The sequence below is a fragment of the Balaenoptera musculus genome, chromosome 21 (genome assembly GCF_009873245.2).
Source record: "Balaenoptera musculus isolate JJ_BM4_2016_0621 chromosome 21, mBalMus1.pri.v3, whole genome shotgun sequence".
Classification (NCBI taxonomy): domain Eukaryota; kingdom Metazoa; phylum Chordata; class Mammalia; order Artiodactyla; family Balaenopteridae; genus Balaenoptera; species Balaenoptera musculus.
This window is the reverse complement of record NC_045805.1, coordinates 17,884,103-17,910,396: the sequence shown is the minus strand read 5'-3', so window position 1 is coordinate 17,910,396 and position 26,294 is coordinate 17,884,103. Positions and strand designations below refer to the sequence as shown.

At 44.4% G+C, this 26,294-nt stretch overlaps 1 protein-coding gene across 1 annotated transcript in view; it reads left to right on the top strand.

The window, feature by feature from the left end:
• PDGFRL (platelet derived growth factor receptor like) overlaps positions 1-26,294 on the top strand; it is a 45,825-nt gene that overhangs the window by 12,685 nt on the left and 6,846 nt on the right. The window contains exons 3-4 of the mRNA XM_036838484.1: positions 21,232-21,383; positions 25,616-25,909. Of these exons, the coding sequence (XP_036694379.1) occupies positions 21,232-21,383; positions 25,616-25,909 (446 nt within the window). The remainder of the gene's footprint in view (positions 1-21,231; positions 21,384-25,615; positions 25,910-26,294) is intronic.

The following is a 26,294-nucleotide window of genomic DNA, read 5'->3' as shown; positions in this document are numbered from 1 at the left end:
GATTAGGTCCCGTTTGTTTATTTTTCTTTTTATTTCTGTTGCCTTGGGAGGCTGACCTAAGAAAACATTTGTACAATTTATATCAGAGAATGTTTTGCCTATGCTCTCTTCTGGGAGTTTTATGGTGTCATCTTATGTTTAAGTGTTTATGCCATTTTGAGTTTATTTTTCTGCATGGTGTGAAGGTGTGTTCTAACTTAATTGATATACATGCAGCTGTCCAACTTTCCCAGCACCACTTGCTGAAGAGACTATCTTTTTCCCATTTTATACTCTTGCCTCCTTTGCTGAAGATTAATTGACCATACGTGTGTGGGTTTTCTTCTGGGCTCTCTATTCTTTTCCATTGATCTGTGTCTGTTTTTGTACCAGTACCACACTGTTTTGATTACTGTAGCTTTGTAGTATTGTCTGAAGTCTGGGAGACTTATGCCTCCTGCTTTGTTTTTTCCCCTTAGGATTGTTTTGCCAATTCTGGATCTTTTATGGTTCCATATAAATTTTTGGATTATTTGTTCTAGTTCTGTGAAAAATGCATGGGTAATTTGATGGGGATCACATTAAATCTGTAGATTGCTTTGGGTAGTATTGCTATCTTAACAATATCAATTCTTCCAATCCTAGAGAATGGGATATCTTTCCATTTCTTTGAATCCTCTTTAATTTCCTTTATTAATGTCTTATAGTTCTCAGTGTATAAGTCTTTCACCTCCTTGGTCAGGTTTATTCCTAGGTATTTTATTTTTGTGTGTGTGTGATTTTAAAAGGTATTGTTTTTTTACATTCCCTTTCTGATATTTCATAGTTAGTGTAAAGAAATGCAACCGATTTCCAAATGTTAATCTTGTATCCTAATACTTTGATGAATTCATTTATTAGGTCTAGCAGTTTTTGTGTGGAGTCCTTAGGGTTTTCTGTGTATAGTATCATGTCATCTGCATATGGTGACAGTTTTACCTCTTCCCTTCCAATTTGGATAGCTTTTATTTCTTTTTCTTGTCTGATTGCTGTGTTGAATAGAAATGGTGAAAGTGGGCATCCTTGTCTTGTTCCAGATTTTAGCAGGAAGGCTTTCAGCTTTTCACCATTGAGTATTATATTGGCTGTGGGTTTGTTATAAATGGCTTTTATTATGTTGAGATATGTTCCCTCTATACCCACTTTGGTGAGAGATTTTTTTTATCAAGAATAGATGTTGAATTTTGTCAAATGGTTTTTCTGCATCTATTGAGACAATCATGTGGTTTTTGACTTTTCTTTTGTTAATATGGTGTATTACATCGATTGATTTGTGTATGTTGAACCATCCTTGTGAACTAGGGATGAATCCCACTTGGTTGTGATGTATGATCTTTTCTATGTGTTGTTGGATTTGATTTGCTAATATTTTGTTGAGAATTTTTGCATCTATATTCATCAAAGATATTGACCTATAATTTTCTTTTTTGGTGGTATCTTTATCTGGTTTTGGTATCAGGGTGATGATGGCTTCATAAAATGTCTTTGGGAGTATTCCATCCTCTTCAGTCTTTTGGAAGAGTTTGAGAAGAATTGGGATAAGTTCTTTGTATTTTTTATTTTTTTGTATTTTTTGTAGAATTCACCTGTGAAGCCATCTAGTCCTGGATTTTTGTATGTAGGGAGTTTTTTTTATTATTATTACACATTCCATTTCACTTACAGTGATTGCTCTGTTCAAATTATCTATTTCTTCTTGATTAAATTTTGGTGGACTGTATATTTCTAGAAAGTTGTCCATTTCTTCTAGGTTGTCAAATTTGTTGGCGTATATATAATTGTTCATAGTATTCTCTTAAGTTTTTTTGTATTTCTGCAGTATCATTTGAGATTTCTCCTTTTTCATTTCTGATTTTGTTTATTTGGGTTCTCTCTCTTTTCTTCTTGGTGAGCCTGGCCAGAGGTTTGTCAATTTTGTTTACCCTTTTAGAAAACCAGCTCTTGTTTTTATTGATTTTTTTCTATTGTTTTTTTAATCTCTATTTTGTTTATTTCCTCCCTGCTCTTTATTATTTCTTTTCTTCTGCTGACTTTAGGTTTTGTTTGTTCTTTTTCTAACTCTTTTAAGTGGTAGGTTAGGTTGTTTATTTGAGATTTTTCTTGTTTTTTGCAGGCCTGTATCACTGTGAACTTCCCTCTAAGAACTGCTTTTGCTGCATCCATAGATTTGTTTTTTTTAAGATTTATTTTATTATTTATTTAATTTATTTTTGGCTGTGCTGGGTCTTAGTTGTGGCACGCGAGATCTTTCATTGAGGTTTGAGGGCTCTTCGTTGCAGCACGTGGGCTTCTCTCTAGTTGTGGCATGCAGGTTTTTCTCTTCTCTAGTTGTGGCAAGCAGGCTCCAGGGCATGTGGGCTCTGTAGTTGTGGCATGCAGGTTCCAGAGTGCATGGGCTCTGTAGTTTGCGGCACGTGGGCTCTCAAGTTGAGGCACGCGAGCTCAGTAGTTGTGGCACGTGGGCTTAGTTGCCCCGCAGCATGTGGGATCTTAGTTCCCTGAACAGGGATTGAACCTGCGTCCCCTGCACTGTAAGGTGGATTCTTTATCACTGGACCACCAGGGAAGTCCCATGTCTCAAGGTATTTTTTAATTTCCTTTTTGATTTCCTTGTTGACCCATTGTTTTTTTAGTAGCATGTTGTTTAGCCTCCAGGTAATCGTTTTTTTCTCATTTATTTTCCTGTTGTTGATTTCTAGTTTCATGCCGTTGTGGTCAGAGAAGATACTTGAAATACTTCAACTTTCTTAAGAGCCATAAACCTGTCCTCTTTCCATCACTGGTGTTGCTACGCCAGTCCCAGGCACGTTACCCCTCATCACCACCAGTACTGCAGTAACCACACCCAGGCTTGTCCTCCTCCATCCTCCTCAATGAAGCTAGAGTGACGCTTAAAAAATGCAGGTCTGATTGTGTCAATCCCCTGCTTAACACTCAGTGGGTCTCCATTGGTAAGGAAGTTCAACGTCCTCATGCGACTCTTTGAGACTCTCCCTGATCACCCCTGGTGTCTAGATTAGTGTGTCTGCTTTCATTGGCCTGGGTTCCTGTGACATCGTCAAATGCACCAAGCTCTTGGAGCCTTAAAACTTGCTGCTTTCATGGTCTAGACCACTCTGGGCCCCTCTTCACCTGGCTGACTTCAGCCTCAGGGTCACTTTCTCTGGGAAGCTCGTGTCAGGCCTCCCTAGATTTGCATCCTCATGGCCCCTGGTGCATCCTTTTTTGAGCACTCTACATACTTGTAACTCCTTTTTTTTTTTTTAATCTGTATTTTTCACCAGGACTTAGCTGAATGCTTCACATTTAGCTTTATCTACTGAATAACTGAATAACAATCTTCCCCTTCTTGCTCACACATACCTTGGAGAATAAATAATATATGCATATAAGAAATATCTCTCTGTCTATCTAACCTCTTGTATTAAGTCGTCTTTTACGTTTTATTCTGAAGATACCCTTCTGGCTTCATGTGATGTGACAGTGTATAGTTTTTTGCTGAAGCATTATTGGATTGGATGAGGAGTGGAAGGTGAGAGAATATGATAGTTTTTCCCATTTTCATCTCCATACTTGACGTGTGTATGTGTATACGTGTGTGTAGCTATTGCTTGGAACAAATCTGGCAAGATTTACTACTGTTATCCTTTTAAATGACTTAATTTACCGAAGTCAAATTTACACACTTTTTTTTTTAAATGAGAATTGAGCTGATTTAACTTATTCTGAACAGTCAGTCTTTGACTTACACAAACTATCCTAAACCTAGATGATTTAGCCCTTGAATATTTCATATTTTCTAGGAGTATTTTCAAAGTTATATTAGCCAGAATCTGTTTGAAAATATCTTAAGGACTCAAAGTGAAGTAAATATGAATCTGAATCGAAGAGAAATATCCTGGAGCTGAAAAAAACTGTTTTGACTTAGCATTAAATAGGATTTATTTCAAAGCACAGTTAGGGCTTTATAGGAAAGTAAAGACAGATGTGGGCCCCCAAGGACTTTATGGAAAAATGTGAAAAAAGATCTAGTCATAACTCTATATCAAACAACAACAACAAAAATCACAATTTCTTTGACACTAGAGATTTGACTAATTGGTTCTTGACATCTTTCCCGGAATGTGGTGCCTTTGGATAGAGAGGTATTCATCCTGTGTTTTCTTTTCCCGTGGAATGAGTTCTTTCCAGTGCGCTGATGGGGTTCTGAAAGCCTGGTCATGTTAACCAATCTGGGTAGCTTTCTGGAACTAAGTTCGTATGCCTACCACGTTTGTCCACATGTAATCTTCTGACCAGAAGAGGGAGCATGTTATGGAACAGACAGGTTAGGCTGAGGCACAGCTAGGTTGGAATCCTAACCTGCAAAGTAGGTCTTTGATGAATAATTACCCTCGAACCCAGTCTCCTTGTCTGGAATATGGAAATAATATTATCTTTGGTAAATGCTGTCTGGCCGATGGTAAATGTTCAATAAATTGAACCTAATTGTTACTAGGCAGTGCATATTTCTCAAGTACAATAATCCAAGTGATCTTTGTGGACAGTTCATTCTGACCAGGACTCACATAAATCAGGGAATTGTGCACAGCCAACATGGCTTCTGATATAGAGGATCCAAGAAAGTTTGCACGTCCCTTTCCCACTTTCATTTAATTGAGCAATTCTTTGAAATCTGGGCCTGTGTTCCTCTTCTCCCATGAAAGCATAAGCCCGTTGAGGGTAAATACCACATCTGATGGGTTCATCAGATTCCTAGCACCTAGAACAGTGCCGGACATATACCAGAAATCAGGAAATATTGTTTGGTTTCCCCAGGGGTTTAGTGAGCATGACAGAGGTCAGTTTCCAGTCATGCTGGAACATTAAGATTGTTACACTTAGTGCTGATGTGTGTCCTGTTATGTGTGCACTGTCCTGGGTAGGTAACAACAAAGCATGAATATATTTTATATTGAGGACGCCAAGCCACTGGGATCCAGCCCGGTTACCTCAGGGCATTTGTTGCATGTTGACCTCAGGAGTCATTAGTCAGTTTTCTCCCTCTACCTTCTCCCTCTTTATCCACCCTGCCCCCTCTGTCTTTGCTTCTCTCTTTATCTTAGAATCCAGAGCCTGTCATGTCTACTAAACTCTTGAGTGCGTCCTAAGTAAGTTATTTTGCCCTCTGTTTTTCCTTCACTCCCACTTGGAAACTTCCAACTGCAGACAAACCTGTTCACCTCCCTTCCCTTGTCGGCACGTGGACCCAGAGCACAGCTGGAGGAAACCGCACAGCTGGCCCGACGGGTGCCGTGAGTCTGTGGTCCCCTCATACGTGCCTGGCAAAGCTGAATCTGTTTCTCTAGTGAGCTCATGTTTTCTCTCTTCCTAAACCTCTGATCTTCTCCATCTCTCTCACTTCCAGCTAGTGCAGTTCTCACGCAATTCACTGAGAAATTGGAGCCCTAGAATTGCCTTAATGTCCTCGTCACATTTCCTCCTTCCCTGCACTTACAGTTATGGTGGGGAAGGCTCTCTCCTCTTGACGAAGGCCAAAGCTGCATCTGTGCCCTGGATCTCATCCTTATAAGCCTTCCAGGAGCCTTAAGACATCCATTATTGCCTCCTTGTTCTGAGTCTTCAACTCCGCTTCTCGAAGAGTTCCTTTCCCTAAGTCTCCAGATGAAGAAGGCCCACCTTGGCCCTCACGTACCCTCTGGCCACCCTCCTCTCTCTTCTTACCTTCGCAGCCAAACCTCCTGGAGGGGCCTCTCTCTACACAACTGTCTCCACTTTCTTCTCCTGTTCACTCTTCAACCACTCCACCTGACTCCTGCGGAGGACTCTACGTGCATTTTATCACCAAGGTCAAGGTCGCTCAGTCCAGAGTCCTCCTTTCAACCCCCATGTGGCTGGCCCACCATATCCATCCAGCAGAAGAGAATGCCCTCCTCTTGGCTTCCTCAACGCCATATTCTGCCCATTTTCTTTCACGTCACGGGCCCCTCCTTGGGGTTTCCTTCACCGGCTCTGCATCCTCTGTTCTTCCAGACATTCGAAGTTGGTGCTGTGCCTCTTCTCCCCACGTGCTGCCAGATCCCCCCATTTATCATAGATTAGGTTGCATGTTTTCTTCCGAGCTCTGGGTCCCCAACTGCCTGCTCACCTGCCTGGATCTTTCCTGAGGCTTCCTTGAAACACAACCACCTATAACTGAGCTCCTGATCTTTCTCCACACCTGGCCATCTTCCTGTGTCCTTCAGTTCAGTGAACAGCATGAATTCCATCCGGTTGCCCTTGACCAGAGGCCCAGGAATCACCTTGGACGCTTCCCTTTTACTTCCGCATCCAACCAGTTCCCGTGCCCTAATGGTGCTACTGTTTCGTTATTTCTGGAATCTTCCCGCCGCAGCAGCATCACCCCCAAGGCTCTCGCTCACAGCAGGAATCACACAACTTGCCTTTGTGTACCCAATCTTGAACTTGACCTCAGTCTTCCACATGGCAGTCAGAGCTTTCACAGAAGCGCATCCGGCCACGTTGCTTTCCTACTTCAAGCCCTTCGGGAGAGCAATCCTGTTGCTCTTAGAATAAAGACGAAACTCCTGACTCGGCCCACAAGCCCGTGCATAATCTGGCCCCTGCTTTTTCCCCTGCTTCCCTCCCCTTTCACTTCACTCCCTTGTTGTCCACACTCCAGGCTCCACGGACTTTTTCTGATCCCCAGTTGTGCAAACTCCTTCCTCCCTTGGGGCCTTGGCCCATCTGGGTCCTTCTGCCTGTAATGCACGCGCTGGATTAGCTGCTTACCATCCTTCAGATCCAGGCCTGTCACTTCCTCAGGGAGCCTTCCTTGCTCTCAGCCCCTGCCACTAGGCCCCAGTTACACATCCTCACTGGAGCCCTTATCACCAGCGATGCAGTTACCATTTCCCTGACCATTTGATTTATGTTTGTGTCCCTTGCGAGGCTGTAAACTTGGCAAAGGCCGTGTCTGTTTATTTGCTGGTGCTTCCCTAGCAGCCAGTTCAGGGCCTGGCACCCTGTAACTCCTCCACAAGTATTTCAGTGAGACACTGAAGCCTAGAGGGGTGTGCCTAGGGGGTGTGCGGACACTGAGCCTAGAGGGGGTGTCAAGTCAGGCCCCTGTGATCGCGAGACCTGCGACTCTGGGGACAAGCTCCGAACTTTAGAGCCGACAGGGACCTTAGCGGTTATCATGCTTAAGCCTCATCTTTGTAACAAATGAGGAAACGGACAAAGATGATAGACGGCTGGTCCAGAGCAACAAAGTGGTGGGTGGCAGTGTGAGTCTAAACCCCGGCCTCTCGGTTCCTGACGTTGAACTGCTGCCCTGCTCAAGTGCGCCAAGTCACATCTGGTGGTAGGCACTTAGACCGAAGGACACTCGTGGTTTAATGAAGTAGTAGCTTCAGAGGAGATAGATTTGTTGTCTACTTTTCTTTTTCTTCCTCCCTCCCTCCCTCCCTCCCTTCCTTCCTTCCTTTATTAGCTCTTTGGATACTAGACTAACACATCTGATTTACAAAGTTAAGATTCAAAACAGAAACGAAAAGGATACACTTTTTCAGAGTGGTGCATTGATTTCTTGCTGGGATAGCTTCAAATTGAAAGTGATTGAAATTTCACATTGATTTAGGATAACTTTTTGGATATCAGAATGTTAAAACATTACACTGGGCTATTTAGAAAGGAGAACTCTGTCAGGGAACCACAAATCATGCCTCATCCTAAAAGGCGGACTTTGCTCACCCCAGAGGATGGATGTGTGTTCCTCTGGGTCTCCTATTCTGCAGTGATTCCTTAGGACTGGCAAACCCAGGTCACTGGAAGTTCCACTAGATGGCAGCTTTGAGCTGTGCTACAATTGTCTTCCTTTCACCAGTAAAAGAAACATCTCAAATGTGGACCGATTGGTTAAAATAATTGCACACTTTGTGCTTTCACACAAGTTCTTTCATCCTTTTAGGCAACTCAGCAGTCACAGTTTCAAGTTATATCTTAAACAATAAAGAATTCAGTTTTCCAACAAACAAAAAGAGGTGTGGGCATTTGTAATTATATGCCCACAGCAGGATAAATGCATTGACTCTAAGTCCATCTGAGTTTGAGGAACGTGCTGAAGATTCTGCATTTCCAGGTGCTGAAACTGATTCAGATTTTAATTCCTGACTCAGTCCATCCCAATCACGTAGATCTCCACTCTCTTTTGAGATCAGAAACAGCAAAGTTTTTTTTTTGACAATAGTTGTTACCATTTTGCTCTGTTTTCTGACTCTTCTGCCTCACCCCTTCCTGCTCTCCTGCTTTCCATCCATCCTCTCACCTCTGTCCTCCCTTAATTAATTCTGTTCCTCTCTTCCAACAATTTTTTTTTTTTTTTTTTTGCATCTATGATGTTCAAGGTCCTCTGCTAGGTAGAAGCTGGAGATATGATAGTGAGCAAGATAGATACAACCGCTATACCCACAGAGCTTTTACTTTTATGAGAAGACAGACTATTAAATAAGCAATTTTAATATGCACCTGTGTGAGTGCCTTGCTAGCAGAAGTACAGGATCCAGGAGGAAAAAACTCAGGCTGATATGTGAGAGCTGAGAGTTAACCAGGTAACGAAGGAGCTAGGAAAGGAATATCAGAAAGTTCCAGAAGGAGGGACCGGCACGAGGAGCTTCCTCTAGCTGAGAAAGAGTACAGCCCCTGGAGCACTGAGGGTGTGGAGTGGGGAAACAGGGTAGCTCTGGGCAGGGGAGGAGAAAGGAGGTGAGCAAGGAGAGAGGATGCTGGAAGGTTAGCGGGAGTCAGACCAGGGAGGGCGTTGTCAGCCATACTGAGGAATTTAGAGTGAAATCTAAGGGCACTTGTGAGCCGTTGACTTAAAGCCTTTATTAATGACACACTTAGGAAGTACAGAGGGCTACACTGCACAGCGTGAGGGCTACTACTCCTCACCGTCTTTAGGAAAAGACAGCATCACTTCCCAGCCTCAGGTGGACCCAATCTCCCTCCAAACACCCTGTACCTGTTTTCTACAAACTGGGTTCTACAGACATATCCTTGGACCTAACAATTTTTTCACCATATATATATATATTTTTTCATTTTTGCTTTCATTTTGTTGATAGTATAAAAAACATTCATAGAAGAATGTTCTGGACTATATGATCAAACCTCTGGTTGAGCGATCAACACCATCCATTTCCATCTTCTCTGGAAACATTTTGCTTCTTCAGTCTCAGCAGAACACACTCGCAGAGTTTAGAGCAGGGCAATTCTTGGCGCAATATTGAGCCAAGGAAGAAAAGAAGAAGCAACTTAGAATCAGCGGCCTGGATGACGGCTGAAGTATAAATCAGTGCTGGGGAAGAACAGGGAGGCGCTGGAGATTTAAGCTAGACGGTCAGCAGTGTCACAACAGTGAGAACAAGCTGGCTGATGTGCTCATAAAGACAGCCCGGGCTGCTCTCTGGAAAATCAGGTCCAGGCGTCGTCTTTCAGGATGTTTCTGTGGTGTCTGGTCGGATGTTAGCATTTGTCAATCAAGAGCTGGAAGTTCGGAGGAGGTGCACAGGAGATCTCTTTGACGGCTGGTTCCTCTGAAAACAATAAATAGCTTCTAGAGAGAAGGGAGGGCATCTGGGTGTCCGTTTGGCCGCAGTTGGCAATGGTTTATCCACCCACAGACAGCACAAAGGGAGGGTGGGCCGAGGAAGCAGACAGTGGGCTCTGGGCCAGTCTAGTCCTGCCTCCGGGAGGGGTGGTCTGGGGGCATTTCAAAAGAAAAAGAGAACGATGTTAGGAAGTGTTTGTAAACAGAAAAATCCCACTGTCAAGAAAGAATCTGCACAGACTTTGGTAAATACTGTCCTTCGTACTCTGGTGCTGTACTAAGGAAGAGGTCTTTATTTTTTTTCCTTCAATTTATTTTATTTTAGTTTGGTTTTTTCCTTCAATTTATTTAATTTTATTATTCTACGGTTGCCAAACATAATTTGATGTTTATGTTTGGTAAACACAAACTCTACCACTTTAACCATTTTTAAGCACCTCCAGGTAAGTAGGAAAGCAAAGGGAGGGTGCCAGGATTTTCATGGGACCTCATCATCTTTGTTTGTCCTGCTCAGAAAATGAAGTGAAACGAGCTTTGAAGGAATGTGAGTTTGAATTAAAAAGACACCTGCACAACAATATGAACGTACACACTGCCCCTGAACGGTACACTTAAAAATGGTCCAATTTGCCTTAACAGAGACAACCACCCACAGAGGCAGGAGTGAAGTTGCTGCCCTTGGGAATCTGCGAGGTGCATCCCACGTTCCCGACCTGTTCGCTCTGTCCTGGGGCCTCAGGATCCTGCTATCTCCTCTTGTTTGGTGCTTTAGTGATCAGATCCTCTGTTCAGATTGCCTTTTGTACTGGATCCTAATTTTGCCCTTAACGCTGCCTTTCAGAGCACGTGCTACTTACTGCCGGAAGCCCGGCTCGTAACCCCACCCACCGCTTAGCATTCAGCTTCCATCCGGTGGCCCACCTGCCGCGGAGGGGAGATCACACAGCGCAAGCTCACCCTTCCCTGTAACAGCCCTGCTCTTCTTTATGAACTTGACTTAGTCACTAGGACAAGGCAGGGGTGATGGACCCTGGGTACCAACCAAAGCTGATACAGGAGAACATGCTCTCGTGCATTTAGTTTACAGAGGTGGCTCACGGAATGGCCTGTGATATGGCATCGGCTGGTGGGCATCGTGGAGGAAGAGGTTGAGGACAGGACGTATCCGTATAAAAGCGGACGGGGTGGCTGCAGGGTGTCTCACAGCTTGAGATTAATAGGCTGAGTTATAGTTAGCCTAATTTACACATAAAGACAGTCCACAAAGTCAGGAAGGTGTATGTGAAAAGAAAACCAGAAGTGGCCCTGACCACAAGGAGCTTATGAACTAGTGGAATAAATGACATACATACCAGATACAGTTACAGCCTGTGGTCAAGTGTGAGTGTGCGGGGACGACGGGAGGGGAGAAGGCAGCTGTCAGCATGGGCTGGACAGGCAGGTTGATTCACTGAGTGATCGGTTACCTAACTGCAAGAGCCCAGGCCTTGAAGATAAGATGAGGAGATGCAGAAAGAAGAGCCAAGAAGAAGAGCATAGACCTCCCCAAGGGCCGGTGCCACGCAGCCAGCTTGGGGACCACCGATCTGGCCTGGACCCTGCATTTTATAAGGGATTAGGTTAGACCCCCCCAGAGGCTAGGGGCTTTCTCAAGTTTGCACAGCTTTTACTGAAAGTAAATTAGACTTGAACTTAATTCCCAAGGCCCCTTTAGTATCTACACCAAGAAAGCTGCCTGTTTCTTACGTTTCTGATGTTTGCTCAGAAGATATGCCATCCGAGTGGCCTCAGGATGAGTGGGCGCCTTTAATACATTGACAAGGTGGGAGATTTGGTGCATCACTCTCTGGGCTGTGAATCCACTGTGCCAGGTACGAATGAGGTTGGCCCACAGCCTCTGCATTCACTATTATAACTTGGCCACAATGCGCTCATTGTGGCCGAATGCCAGCCCATTAGTAACCCACAGCTTGTTTTCCTAGCAAGGGTGGTGGAGGCTTGCTCCATTGTCTCCGGTCTCTCCTCTTCCTGGGCCTATTCTTCCCTGAAGGCGTGGCCGTGAGCATTCAGCTCAGCAGAGCTGGAAGATCTTTTTTCATGTGACCTCCTGCCAAAGAAGTGCTGATGGGCTTATTCTACACAGTGAAATTAGAATTACCAGAAATGTAATAATGGAAGTTGTTCACATAAATAACCCCTATACACAGAATCATATGGGGGCCAGGTTTAAAATTTGACCTCACCAAAATTACATGACAGCAATGCTTTACTTGTTATTTCTATGAGTTCTCTACATGGAGCTCACACATCTGCTAAGTTATCTTTTGCCATCACCGCACACTTCCTCTACGTCACTCATTTGGTCAGGATTTGGTTAGGTATTTGAAATAATAGACACATGCTTCCTTTCCAATGCACAGTGGGAAGCATGGCAGATTCTTTTCCAGGACTTCCCAAGGATTCCATTCCCAGCTCTGACTACTGGCTCTGTGACCTTGGGTGAGTCACTGGATCTCTGTGAAATGAGGGATTCAACCAGATGATCTCTAAGGTCCCTTCTGGTTCCAAAATGACCCTTGGAACTTGTACTTAATCTAACGCGAGTTAGATGATATGGGGGCCAAGGAGTTAGGACGCTTGGACAAGAATTCAGCCCATGTGAATTCTATTCCATTCTGCACGTGGTCACCTGTAACTGCTGTCAGCATCACATCATGCCATGTAGAAGGCTGGGAGTGACACAGGCAAGCGTGAGACGTGTTCCTGATTCCTGCTTAAGAAGGATCATTTCACTAGAGAAATATAATAGGAAGTTGAAAAGGTTACATACTAAGCAGTGTGTGTGTGTGTGTGTGTGTGTGTGTGTGTGTGTGTACACACGCATATAGTGATAAAGGGATCAAGTGCAGAGTGAGAAGAAGCGTAGATCGGGGTGTACTAGGGCAACCCCAAAAGCACCTAAAATTTGTGAGCACGTATTCTGTGCCAGCATCTTTCCAGGATCTTGTACATTTATTAACTAACTTAATTCTCATAACAACCCTGGAAGGTAAGGACGATTAATCTCCCTGCCTCAGATGAGGAAACTGAGCACAGTAAAGTTAAATAACGTGTTCATGGTCACAGAGCCAGTAAGTAGTGGAGGCAGGATCGAACCAAGGAAATCTGACTCAGTGTATGCTCTTAACCACCATTTTACAAATACCACCAACCGTAAAAGGTCTTCCCAAGAATAGAACTTGAAAGAATAATGAGGTTTAGGTCAGATGGAAAAAGAAGAGAGCCTTTCAGAGGTAAAGAGATGGCTGGAGGGCTGGGATGGAAACGAACGGATGTGTCTGGGTGGGTGAGGAGTTGGGCTGGATGGAGAGGAGGGTCCACGATGGAGGTGTTGGGAGAGCATAGGAGCCTTGGATTCCAGGCAAAGACGGTGGCATTCGATTCTGTGCACACTGGGAGCTGCTCGTGTTGTAAAGCTGGAGGAGATAATAAGATGGTTCTTAGGAAAGTAATCTGATGGTTTTGTAGAGCATCTGAAACATTCTTCTAGAAGGATCGATTTATAGGCTCATAGAACGTAAGGAATGGAAAAGAGACGTAGAGTCGATGTTGACATCAAGATCTAGATAAAACTGGAACATTTCCCACTTAGAGTGTTGACAGTGTGTCTTGAGATTTTCAGTGACCTCTTCCTTTTTTTTTTTTTTTAACTGATCCGTGGGGTTTCTAAATTAAATGAGCACGTATTACTTTGTCATAAGAGAAGAAAAACTGTAAGAAAAGCAAAGCAAGTTAAACTGCTTAAAAAATTGCAGAATGGATGCTCTGCAAATGTATAATCAGAGATGGCTCATTGGTACTTTAAAAATCTGGAGGTGAGTTTTATGTTGTGTTGCCTTTATAGCATGTGGCTATGCACATTATTCTAGGCGGCCTGACAGGGTTTTCTGTTTGGTTAACCTCTGGTGTATCAGGCCTGGTGTGGGCTTGTGGTGTCAAAGGGATATCCACGCCTTGTTTTCTTAAGATCTGGGAAATCTCTGAAGGAGGAAGAGGAACTTTTCCTTTGTAAAGAAGCCAGATGGGTTGGCAAGAGAGGCAAAAAGGAGAGATGCCGCCAGCAGGCTGGAAGAGGTGGGGTGAGAAGAGAAAGGGAACATTCCAGTACAGCGGTCAGAGTGGGGTGGGTGTCCAGGAAAGGACCTGGAGAATGAGAGAGAGGCTGGCAGGGCTGGAGGGATATCACGAATGTGAGCTCCTGTGAAGCAGTTGAAAAATGCCTACTATAACTTCTTTTTAAATAGCACAGAGGAATCTGGCATAAGTCATTGTAATAGAAAAGACCCAAGTCACATTTCATATACATTCACATAAGCTGTTGTTGGGATAGAAATACTGTAGTTATATTGCCAGGGTTTTGAGTAGGTCCTTGGATAGGATTCAGATATGCAGATAGATAGATAGATAGATAGATAGATAGATAGATGTATTTCAGATTAATTTCTGATATTGGAACTATATTCACTTTGAAGTTCCTCAGTTTACATATTTGGCTCTCTACTAGTTCCTCATACATATTTCTTTTCATCTTTTTTTTTTTTGGTCATAAACTGTGGAGCTTTGATATATTTTACCCAAGATTTGTACTCTGTTGATGTGGCTCCACTCCCAGCATATGGTGGAGCAATTATTTTCTGACACATTCTTAAAAGGAGCCTTTAGAGTAAACACAGGCCCTGTATACACACTTGAAACATGACAAGCAAATACTCACTAATCTTTATCTCCCTTGATGCTTGGCACCGTTCCTTGTATGTAGTAGAAGCTAATAAATAATTTATGATTCTGAAATGAATGTTATTTGAATAAGGAGGATATTTGATTACATCTTTTTTTTTTGAAGCCATCTTTATTTTATTTTATTTTTTTAACATCTTTATTGGACTATAATTGCTTTACAATGGTGTGTTAGTTTCTGCTTTATAACAAAGTGAATCAGTTATACATATACATATGTCCCCATATCTCTTCCCTCTTGCATCTTCCTCCCTCCCACCCTCCCTATCCCACCCCTCTAGGTGGTCACAAAGCACCGAGCTGATCTCCCTGTGCTATGCAGCTGCTGCCCACTAGCTATCTATTTCACGTTTGGTAGTGTATATATGTCCATGCCACTGTCTCACTTTGTCCCAGCTTACCCTTCCCCCTCCCCGTATCCTCAAGTCCATTCTCTAGTAGGTCTGCATCTTTATTCCCGTCTTGCCCCTAGGTTCTTCTGACCATTTTTTTTCTTTTCTTTTCTTTTCTTTTTTAGATTCCATATATATGTGTTAGCATACGGTATTTGTTTTTCTCTTTCTGACTTACTTCACTCTGTATGACAGTCTCTAGGTTTGATTACATCTTTTCACCTTCCTCCTTACCTTTCTGTTTTATGCAGTGAAGTCATCACAGAGTCTCCCAAGGCAGAACATCTGGGATCATATAGTTGGGTGGCCCTAAGAAAGTCATTTAAATTGACCTTCAACTACTCCTCCTGGGACTCCAACACTGACTTGGGAAAGTTACCTAACCTCAGTTTGCTCACCTACGACAATGGGTATAATAATAGCACCTAACTCTCAGGGCTGTTCTGAGGATGAAATCAGTCCAAATGTGCAAAGGGCTTAAAACAGTACTTACCACGTGTTAAGCACTACTTAGATTTTAATTATGAGTCATGGTTTCGTCATCAGCATCCCATGGGATTGAGAAGGAGTAACGTGTACCTTGGGTGCTGTCAGTTATACGGGTAATAACTGGTTGTTTTGCTGCCCTTGTTTCCTTCAACAACTCGCTGAATGGCTAATTGTCCATTTAAATAGAAAATGGGGTATCGTGAATAATACTGAGCTAATCTAATCAGAGCTTCCAGGTTTGAGGAGTTTTTTGGGGGTGTGTGTGTGTGACAATATTTAACAAGATTTACAAGCTAGATAGAGGCACCATTTCTCAGTCAAAATTCCTTCCATTCATTTCATTTCGGTAGGATGGAAATCCATGTCCTTTTCATTTACAAACATTCGTAACCTGAGTCTATGTGACACTAGATTAGAAGCTCTACCACTTAGAGTTGGGAGACTTTGGATAAAGTACTTTGTAAGTTTCAGTGTCTTCATCATAAAAGGGGGAAAATAGTACCTCCATCCTAATGTGGTCGTGAGGCCCATCACAGTAACAACGTCTAAAATATATTGAGCTCTTACTCTGTGCCAGGCTCTGATCTAAGTCTTGAACGAACTTGAAGAGCTTAGCCTGATGCCCTCCATACGTGTTAGGTTTTATTGTTGTTTTTACTAGGAGTCTGTAGGTGTAGCCAGACTGGAAGCCATGAGCTCTAGATAAGGAGTCTGAAGGTCATGGTGGAGCTGGGATTTGAATCCTGTCAGTGTGGCTCCAAAGTCCATGATCTTATACCTCATGTGACTGCTGACCGTCACCACGGTCCTCTGGCCACCTGCCTTCCAGCCCAACCCTCTTTGTTACGAATTGAACCTGCCTTTGGTGTCCTTTCAGGGACCTCCTTCCCGGGGAACACACACCCTCTATTTGGTGCATGTTGAAACTCTCTGTCTTGAAGCTTGTCCTGTTCACCCTCCTTGGAATGCCCAGGGCACTTTGCATGAAGGAACTTGAGAGCAGGGAACCCTTCAGACATCATTGTGTCCCTGCCTCTCTCCTCCCGATACTCCCATTTCATTTGCACTAATTGACTATTCATGGAACCAATGAACTGACTATCTTGGAACCCAGGGCTCACCTCCCACGCTTGTCTTATAGAGTCTGGGGGAAGGACAGGAGCGTGGATGACCCCACCATTGTCACCTGGTCACTTCCCCAGGTGAGACGCACAGTGGGCCCTGACTTTGGGAGCCATCAGTCCCCTCCTCTGTGCCATCCCATGACATGGTCCCCTCCAGAAAAGAGCAGGCTGGGCTACATACACGAAGTTTCCAGCCTCCACCGATGGGAACGGACGCTGTGTATGTGAAGGCCAGGGTAGCCCATTGGAAGACACACATACACACAGTTCTAAATTTTGGACAAATACTCTTTGAAACCTGGACTTGTCCATTAGAGTTCACTGTGGGTCAGGTCTGGAAGTGCTGGTTTGGAATAAAAATGTGTGGGGTCAGCTGATGTGCTGGGGTGTTCAGAGCTGCCTCCAATTAATGTAAATTCTGCTTAACTTTACTTTTTTGGGGGGGGCAATTTGTTGCAGCACCTCTTTTTATTATTTTTATTTTTTTCAGAGTGATTCTCTAGGTTTTTTTTTAATCTATTGAAGTATAGTTGATTTACAATGTTGTGTTAATTCTATACAGCAAGGTGACTCAGTTATATATATATATATATATTCTTTTTCATATTCTTTTCCATTATGGTTTATTCCAGGATATTGAATATAGTTCCCTGTGCTCTACAGTAGGACCTTGTTGTTTATCCATTCTATGTATAATAGTTTGCCTCTGCTAATCCCAAACTCCCAATCCTTCCCTCCCCTACCCACCCCCCCCCCCTTGGCAGCCACAAGTCTGTCCTCTATGTCTGTGAGTCTGTTTTTGTTGCAGCACCTTTTTTTTTTTAAAAGCTCCACTCAAACTTCCCATCTTGCACTTCTTCCATCCCCGGGGATCTGTAAAGTAGTTACAGGAGGAGGGAGGGTCTATGGTTGAAGCATCTTGGGACCGGGCTCTGCAGGGCTCAGTGAATACTCGTCTTCACCTCGTGGTGGAGACTGTACCCCCAGAGGCCTGAGATCACATCCCAACCCTTTGGGTAGCCTGCTGCTTGGACTATGTGAGCCCATTAGTAGAAATGGACATTTTAAATCCAGGCATTTAAACTGTAATCCTGCTAAATAATTTGTTTCCTGTTTTACATTGTTTACAGAGAAGAGGGGGTGGAAAAATCCAGAAATGTTTTCCAGTGCATTTCCTTCCTTCCACCCCCAATCCTGCTAAAGATACAGCATGGTGGTAGGGGTAGCCCCAGGTGCTACATTTTTATGTGCGCAGTTTCTTTCCTGGTAGGAATGGCATCTTACAATTTCTATCACCACCGTGCTAGTACATGCTGGGCCCACAGAAGGTGCTCAATACATTTATTGATCACTTACTGATTTTGCACCCTGGGGTCTGAGCTCTATAGGGAATGTGGCCGGATGTTATGGTCCACCTGGGAAGATTTTCACCTTCATTTTCTGTCTACCTTTTCATCTTTTATCTGCTGAAATCAAGCTCCATCCTCACAACTGAAATTACTATTTTGGTTGCCAAAGACTTTCATTCTGCCAGATGAAGTGTGTGGGTATGTGGTCATGAATCTCTCTGAAAGGCATTAACCATCAATTTCTTGAATCTTTCTCCTTGATGATCCCCTTTCCTGATTCTTCTTTCATTGCTGATTCTACTTTTCCCCTCCACCTACCTCTTCTTTTCCTATGCGCCCCCTGATTTGGCTCTAGATTTTGTCCTCAGCCTTCTCTTTCTTCTCCACACTTTTCCTTGTTGAGTTCATTCATTCCTTTAGCTCCTGCTTGTACCCACTGTAGACGATTCCCCCAGATACAAATCTAGAGCTGTTTTACCTCCTCTGTGCCCAGCCTGTATTTCCAATGACACCACACGACGTCCACACTTACTTGACCCACATTTTATCACAAATTCAAACTCTCCAGTAGTGAATCTGTTATTTGGTCACCCGCATCTCCTTTCTCTTCTCAGCTATTCCATCTTAGTCAGTTAAACCTCATTCTTTCCATCGCATGGAAATACAGATCAAGTGGTCATTCTTCATGTGTCTTTCTTCCACCTCTTATACCCAGTCTGTCGTAAATCTTCCCCAAGAAAACAAGCCTTGTATTCACTTCCATTCCACCACCAACACCCAGCCGGGCCCCAGTGCTTGCTGTTCACCCCAGTAACGGCCTCTCCCTCCTCCTCCTCCTGCCTCCCCCATGCCTGTTCTCTCCACTCGTACCCTGGCTAAGGGGGGCCTGGCGCTTCCCACCTCCAAAACCGAGGGCGGTCCCTGCTGCCTGGTGAGTGAAATGTGTACCCCTCTCGCCGTTCTCAACCACATGCCCTGTGACTCCGACCCCCTCCCTCCATCTCCTTCTGTAATTAATGGATTAAATCCCCAAATCATCACTGAGTGCCTTCTACCCACCATGCACTGGGGACACGGCAGTGACAGGAGCAGAGCAGGTCCCTCCCAGCCCCGTGGGGCTGTGTGCTCCGGAGCCAGCAAGCTCGCTGTCTCTCAGCCCCTGCTGTCCCACCACCTCCACCTTTCCAAGTCCAGCTTGTCCTGCCGCCACCTCTAAGCTGCCTTCCACCTCTTCCACCCGCGGTGATGCACCCCTTCTCAGAGTTCCTCCTGCTCTTGCTCTGAGCATACTCTCTGATCTTTTCATGTATTTTAGTTTTAGCTCCCCAGCTGGATTGTAATATCCTTGAGGGCTATTGGTTTGGTTTTTTTTTTTTTAAATAAATTTATTTATTTTTGGCTGCATTGGGTCTTCGCTGCTGTGCGCGGGCTTTCTCTAGTTGTGGCGAGCGGGGGCTACGCTAAGTTGAAGTGCGCGGGCTTCTCATTGCGGTGGCTTCTCTTGTTGCGGAGCATGGGCTCTAGGCGCGCGGGCTTCAGTCGTTGTGGCTCGTGGGCTCAGTAGTTGTGGCTCGTGGGCTCTAGAGCGCAGGCTCAGTAGTTGTGGCGCACGGGCTTAGTTGCTCCACGGTATGTGCGATCTTCCTGAACCAGGGCTCAAACCCGTGTCACCTGCACTGGCAGGCAGATTCTTAACCACTGCGCCACCAGGGAAGTCCTGGGCTACTGGTTTTTATTTGCGGTGCTAGCCATCCCCAATGTTGGGTGTGCATATTTTTCATTGTTGTAGCAGTATTCACAATAACTACTACTAACCTGCAGTTATATGTAATTAAGATATAATTAGGAAAATACAGTGAACCAGGCATGGCATGAAGTACTTTGTATGCATTTTATCATCTAATGAATGCGTATTGGGTACACACTTAATTGAGTTAAGGAAGACAGTTTTGTTCAGCTGTCCTCCAGCTGTGGGTCTCAGGGGAGTCCCTTCTGCTTTCTGACACTCAGTTTCCTCATATGCAAAATTGGGAACTGGATTCCTGCTTTTTAAGGTTCTTTCCAGTTCCAACACTGATGTTCAATTTCATTTCAGTCCCCTTGTTTCTAGAGAAACTTTATACTGTGCACAGATTTGTTGCTTAGAGAATATAAAACAAATAGGGTACTATTCGTGCCCCCAAAGTTTTCACCATCCATTGTAATAACAGGAAGCCAGAGGTATCGGAGGGGTGAGAGGACAGAGCCAATTACATCACTGGGAGAAAGCAGGGAGATTTCTGAGTTGGTTCTAATTAGAAGCTTCCTGAAGGAGGAGAGATTTCCGTTCAGTTGAAAGGAGGCAGTGGAGGGAGTGGGAGTACAGAGCAACTCCTGGCAGAACGGGTGGGCAAAGCAGCTACTCAGCGGAGACCAGAACAGGCTGTGTTGATAGACCAACCAGCGAGCCATTCTGCTGTGTGCTAAGTTTAACGTGGCGACCGTGCTGGCGTTACTGCAACCCGTCACAGGAGGATCTCACCCACATCAGAAGAGTATGTGGGTCCCAGAGGGGATTTGAGGTGCATCCTCAGGTTGAAACCATTTATTTTGGCATCCTCACACGCCAAGGCCACGGTCGTGGGGGGGTGGGGCATCCATCCTGAGGACGACACCTCTGGGTTCCTCACATAATATAATACAATTAATGACCATGACAGTCGGCTAACACTAGTGTTTAATAATAATAAATATTTGTCTGTCCTCATTTCAAAAATGACCTGAAGGGGTTTGCAAATGTATTCACATGCAACAAGATAAAAATACAAGAGATTAAAAAATGAGAAATGAACAGTAGAAATAATAGTGTGAGGCCAGAGGAGAAGTGCCCAAAAGCTCTAAATACTTGACCAGAGGTGGGTGCATGATAGGGACTCCGCATCTCAGCAACCAATGCATTTATTCCTGACAGGGAAGTTTTTAGTTTTCATAATGTAGCATCTCAAAGATTCCAAGCTTGTATTCAGAGCCTTATTCTTATCGATCAAAGAGGTTTTGCCTCCTGGATAGTGCTATGTGCTTTCATTCCTGTTGACTGCTATTTAAATAAACTCATGAGAAACAAAAGCTGAAAGCAAGACGCCTGCCCGAGGCTTTGTGGCTGAACTTGTGAGGCTGCGTTGCAATGCACCAGTGATTTTACTTAAGGAAACCCCAGTCCTGAGGTTGAAGAGAATGTCTTCTCCTTAGAAAACGTGACTTCCTTCTAGGAGAGGCCTTTCTCTCTGCCTCCGCCATCTACCCCCCCCCCAACACACTTTTCCCAATACACCCTTTTATTAGTCAGTGCCATCTGAGAAAGGGCGCTCTGCCTGGAGCCGCTGGGGCTTTATCTGCGAGGATGATGGAGCAGGGAGAGATGGGCGCGAGGCCCCAGCCCCACCGCGACCCGGCTTTGCTCTTGTTGACAGTGTGAAGCAGCATGAGCGCTACGGCCAGCTGACCCTGGTCAACTCCACTGCGGCCGACACGGGTGAATTCAGCTGCTGGGGGCAGCTCTGCAACAGCTACATCTGCAGGAGGGACGAGGCCAAAACGGGCTCCACCTACATCATTTTTACAGGTAAAAGGCTGGCTGCGTTAGTGGAACTCTTCAGACCTCTGGACTTAGTCCATATTAAAGGTTCCCACTGTCTGCTGATCATCAAATAAGTACAATCAGAGCGCTCACTGTTTGCCAGGCTCTGGGCTCAATGCTTTACATCAATTATTTCATGTAAGTCTCACAAGAACCCTTCAGGGTCAGTACTAATATCATTTTTTTTTTTTTTTCCAATGGGAAAGTTGAGGTTTAGAGAGATTAAGTAAGTCCTTCAGGTCAGACTGCAAGTAAGTGGCTGAACCAGGATTTGCACCCAGAACTGTCTGGTTCCAGAGTCTGTACCGCATTGTCCAATATGGTAGCCACTAGACATGTGTGACTTTAAATGTAAATGGGGATTAGTTAACATTAAAGCTAAAAGCTCAGTTCCTCGGTGGCACTTGTCATGCTTCAAGTGCTCCACTGGCACATGTGGCTGTAGCTGTCCTAATGGACGGTGGGGACAGAGGACCACCCATCATCACAGAAAGCTCTATTGCACAGTGTTGCTGTAGACTTTCGGTCACTGTGCTCTCAGAATCTCTGATGAGCTCCTTTCTGGAAGCTCCGTAGTCATAGGGTGCCTGGCTAAAGGCCTCCTCGCGTTTGTCTTTGTGAGTGCTATGAGCTGAGGTTTGGGGCAGTGTTTCCAACGGCTGCAGCCTGTGTGGCTCCAATCCTGATGCCTGAATCCAAGTGAGGTGCCTGAAAACATGCAGACCTTCTCCCCTGCAGGGTCAGATCTGGGTTTGCCAGGTGGAACTTGCACTTGGAGAAACGGGCCCTGCAGAGTAGCTTGCCAGCCTCCTTCCTCTGCTGAGATCTCTCAATTCTAAACTTTGGAGGAAGACGTTCTCCAGCAAGGCTCAGAGGTCAGGAACAGCTTTCAGGAATCTTTCAAACGCTATGCCCTAGTGCTGCTGTTGCCCAAGGCATTTCAGGTGAAGCCAGGAGGCTTTCTTAGTGTCTGGGCAGGGGCTGCCGCAGTGACTTAGGTCTACAACTCAAATGACCTTAGGCTCTGGCCGTTAATGAATGCTTTAGCAAAATCTCATGCATTCTCCCCTCCTACCCAAAGAGCTCCTCTCTGGCAAGCAGGTGAGTGCTCTGCAATCCTGGAAACCCATGCCTCTCATTTCATTTCCACAATACCATGAGGAAGTAAGTAGGAACTACTTAATTATCTGTTTTAGAAATAATAATGCTGATTCTGAGACGCAACAGGGCAAGGTGATTTGTTCCACATTCCATGACTTCAGGTGGCAGAGTAAAGAGTCAAACCCCGTTTTTCTGATCCAGGATCCAATGTTCTTACTGCCTTAACCCACTTTTAAGACAAGGTGATGGACAGATTGACAGGCACACACGAGCTAGCATAAATGGTGTTGTCAGAATTGCTGACAGTTGTTCATGGGCCATCACTTCTGAGCCTCATTCTGGAATGTGCCACCCAGAAGTGCCCATGTGCCCTTAGTATGATACGACACCAGGAAGCAGCAGTGGAAAAGGCAACTAATGAAGACTAACAGAGCCTGTTGTTCTGGACAAGGACTGATACCATATTTCAAATTGCAGAATGAAAATTCTTTGCCGTGATTAGCACTGTCACGTCTTCCCCAAATAGTGGTTTTTGGAGCTGAGGTTTTGAACTGAAGACCTGCCTCGAGCAGACTATCTCACTAGGGTCATAGGTTCTCTGAGTTCTGGAGTTAGATCCTCTTTCTTAACTTACGGAAGCCCTTTTATGCATCAAAGGAAGGCTGAACAAAATCAATATTTATTTCAACCTTCAAGAAACCTGGATCAGGGACATGACCTAAAGTGTTGTATCGTTTTCTTATTCCTCAGCACTAGGAGTCCAGTTGGATTTTCGGTATAAGGTTTAGCGATGTGTCTTTTCAGGCATTAGGTGGGTTTGGAAAACCAAGATGGGCTGTAATGGAGGCTATTGGCTCTGGAGTCTTTCAGAACATATGCTTCCCTACCACCCGCACAGAGAAACGTCTGGCATTCATTATGTTTTTATGTTTCCCACGGTTTGATTGCAAACACTGTGAAGCTTCTTTTGACTGTGGTTAATTTGTGCAATTTTTGATTAAGCAACTGCCACATGTTATATTTAATCTGCATCCAGGAGGCTCTCAGAGGGTTTTTTCCCCCCTCTCTAACTTTATATTGAAGTATAATGTATACAAAGGGAAATACACAAATCATGACTCTACAGCTCAGTGGATGATCCTCAAGGGAACTGTACATATGTAACCACTACCCAGATCAAGGAGGAGGAGATTACCAGCAGTAGGGCTTCTTCATAGTAAAAGGCATGGGCTCCAGTTTACAAATGTAGTAAAACCACATTAACAAGCACTTTACCAAATGTGGAGTTTGTTATAATTTGGATTTTAGCTTATAGCCTATTAACTAATTTTTTTGAGTGGGGGGGGGGGCATATGTGATCTATAATTTTAAATATAAACTTGAACATACTTTTTTTTGGTAGATGGAATCTACTGATGGCAAATATTTTTTTTTATTTTAAAGGAAATTCAGTATTATTATTTTTCAAGTTACAATAGTCAAATGAATTAATAAAATATTTTATGTAGTACATGCTTAATAAATGTCAAGTGATGAATAAATGAAAATTTGACAGATTTAATTTATAGATAATAATTTGTTTACTCATTCATATATTCTTCCTGCAGCCTTGCTTACTCCATTCACTTGGCAAATACATATTTTTTTCTGTTTGTTAAAGCAACTGCTGTGGTCACTTCTTTCAAAGCATGGATTATAGTACAGGAAGTAAGACCTCATTTTTGTGTTCTGAAGTTCAGATTGTTCACTTCTTCTACTGGCTTTGCTCGTTGGTTCAGAGTCCTCCATAAAACCTTAAAACAAAAGTTGTTTCTGAATCTGACAATCATACATTCCTTAAATATGTTTGCTAAAAAGAGATCTTTAATACTATCTGCTCCAGATTCTCCTCTTTACAAATGGGGATGTTGAAGCACAGAGAGATGAAGTGACACATTCAAGGCCACACGGACTTATTCTATGTGAACACAGGGCTGTTAGGTACGACGTTGATCAAGGTGCCCTTGCCTGAGCCTGAAAGTCAGTTTATCATGAAGTGGCACAAGTCACCCAGACTGATGGAAAGTCTTGCAAAAATGGAGACTCAGGAAGCCATGATTCCATGTTACAGAAGCTGGCACTCAGAGCCAAAGAACTCTTGGCCCGTGAAGACATTTTGCTACTGTGTCCAGGAATTCTGTCCCCAACCTAAAAAACAAAAAAATCATACAACTGGGGCACAAAGGCTAGTGAAGAAAGCCAAGAATAATTGTTTCGGGAATATTGTAGGAAAACATGGGAAACAATTTAATAAATGTTGAGGTGTGATTCAGGTCAAAGATTTCTCTTAGACATTTGTGTAATCTCTCACAGAATGATCCAGAAAACAAAGTATTTAATGTGCCGTGCCCAAAACAAAAAACAAAACCCCCCAAACCCAATCCAGAGTCCCTTGACTGTCCTGAGGAACGTATGGATAAACCAGTCCTCATTTCTGTAAGATAAAAATGCCATCATCTAGAGCTTAAAGAACATGCAGAGTGATTTCAAAGGCAACAGGAGTGTAAGCAAATGGCTGAAGGTCCCCAGCCGAGTGGCAGCCAAGCAGAGCCCAGAGCCTGAGACCAGCGGGTTCCTCATCTGTCCCTGCTTGATTCCCTTTCCATTGACCTTGCCAGGAACGAGTCCTCTGGGCTGTGAGGACACCAGCACCCTCACTGGGCCCGTCTCAGAGAGGTTCTGCTGAGCCAGGAAATTCCTCCCAATGGGCAGATACTAAGCAAGGACTGTGGGGCTGACTTCTCTAGACACACGGCAGATTGTTCACAGGTGCTAAAACTGCTCTTAACACAAGGAAATCGGCCTCCTTCCCTGCTTCCTCAGTGGGACGATCCAATGGGCCTGATTTGGGCTTGAACTAATACCTATTTTGTTTCCTTTAAGAAGATGGGAAGTAACATCCTTCTTCCAAAAAAGGAAAAGCATTTTTAAAAATAGCCTTTTCAATTCAGAAGGACTCCATGATCCGAGTATATTGCCAATCCGCCCTCATCTTTGTGCCCTGAATATAAGAATCCCTTTAAGTGCTCTTACCTTGTTTCTCCAGAATAAATGAGCCTGTGTCTTTCCCTTTGCAGAGAAAGGAGAACTCTTTGTACCTTCTCCCAGTTACTTTGATGTCGTCTACTTGAACCCGGACAGACAGGCTGTGGTTCCTTGTCGAGTGACTGTCCTGTCGGCCAAAGTCACGCTCCACAGGGAGTTCCCGGCCAAGGAGATCCAGGCCAACGGAACAGACATCGTTTACGATATGAAGAGAGGCTTTGTGTATCTGCAACCTCACTCCGACCACCAGGGGGTGGTCTACTGCAAGGCGGAGGTCGGGGGCAAGTCTCAGATCTCTGTCAAGTACCAGCTGCTCTATGCAGAAGGTAAGCGCGCTCCCCTCCGGGGCTGAGATTTGAGTCACTTCCAGCTGGTCAGCATCAGGTTCTGCTCTTCCCAATTATGGAGGGAAATTAGGCACAGAATGCTGTTCTTAAAGGCTCCTCTGCAGCAGCGCCATTTCTAGAACGTTCTACCTCCTCGCCCGTGACCCCAACCCAACTCCCCCCGACTCCCTTCTCTTCAAGTCCTTGCAACATTCACTCCGGTCCTGCCTCCGTGTGATTGATCATGGGGATCCCAGATCCCCATGTCACCCTCCCATGCTCTCCAGCCTGAGCTTCGGGCACATGGTCAGCCGGCAAGCAGCTCTCCTACTACAGCACCACACGTCCCCTCCCCTTCCTTGACAAGTGGTTCTCTCGGGCCTCC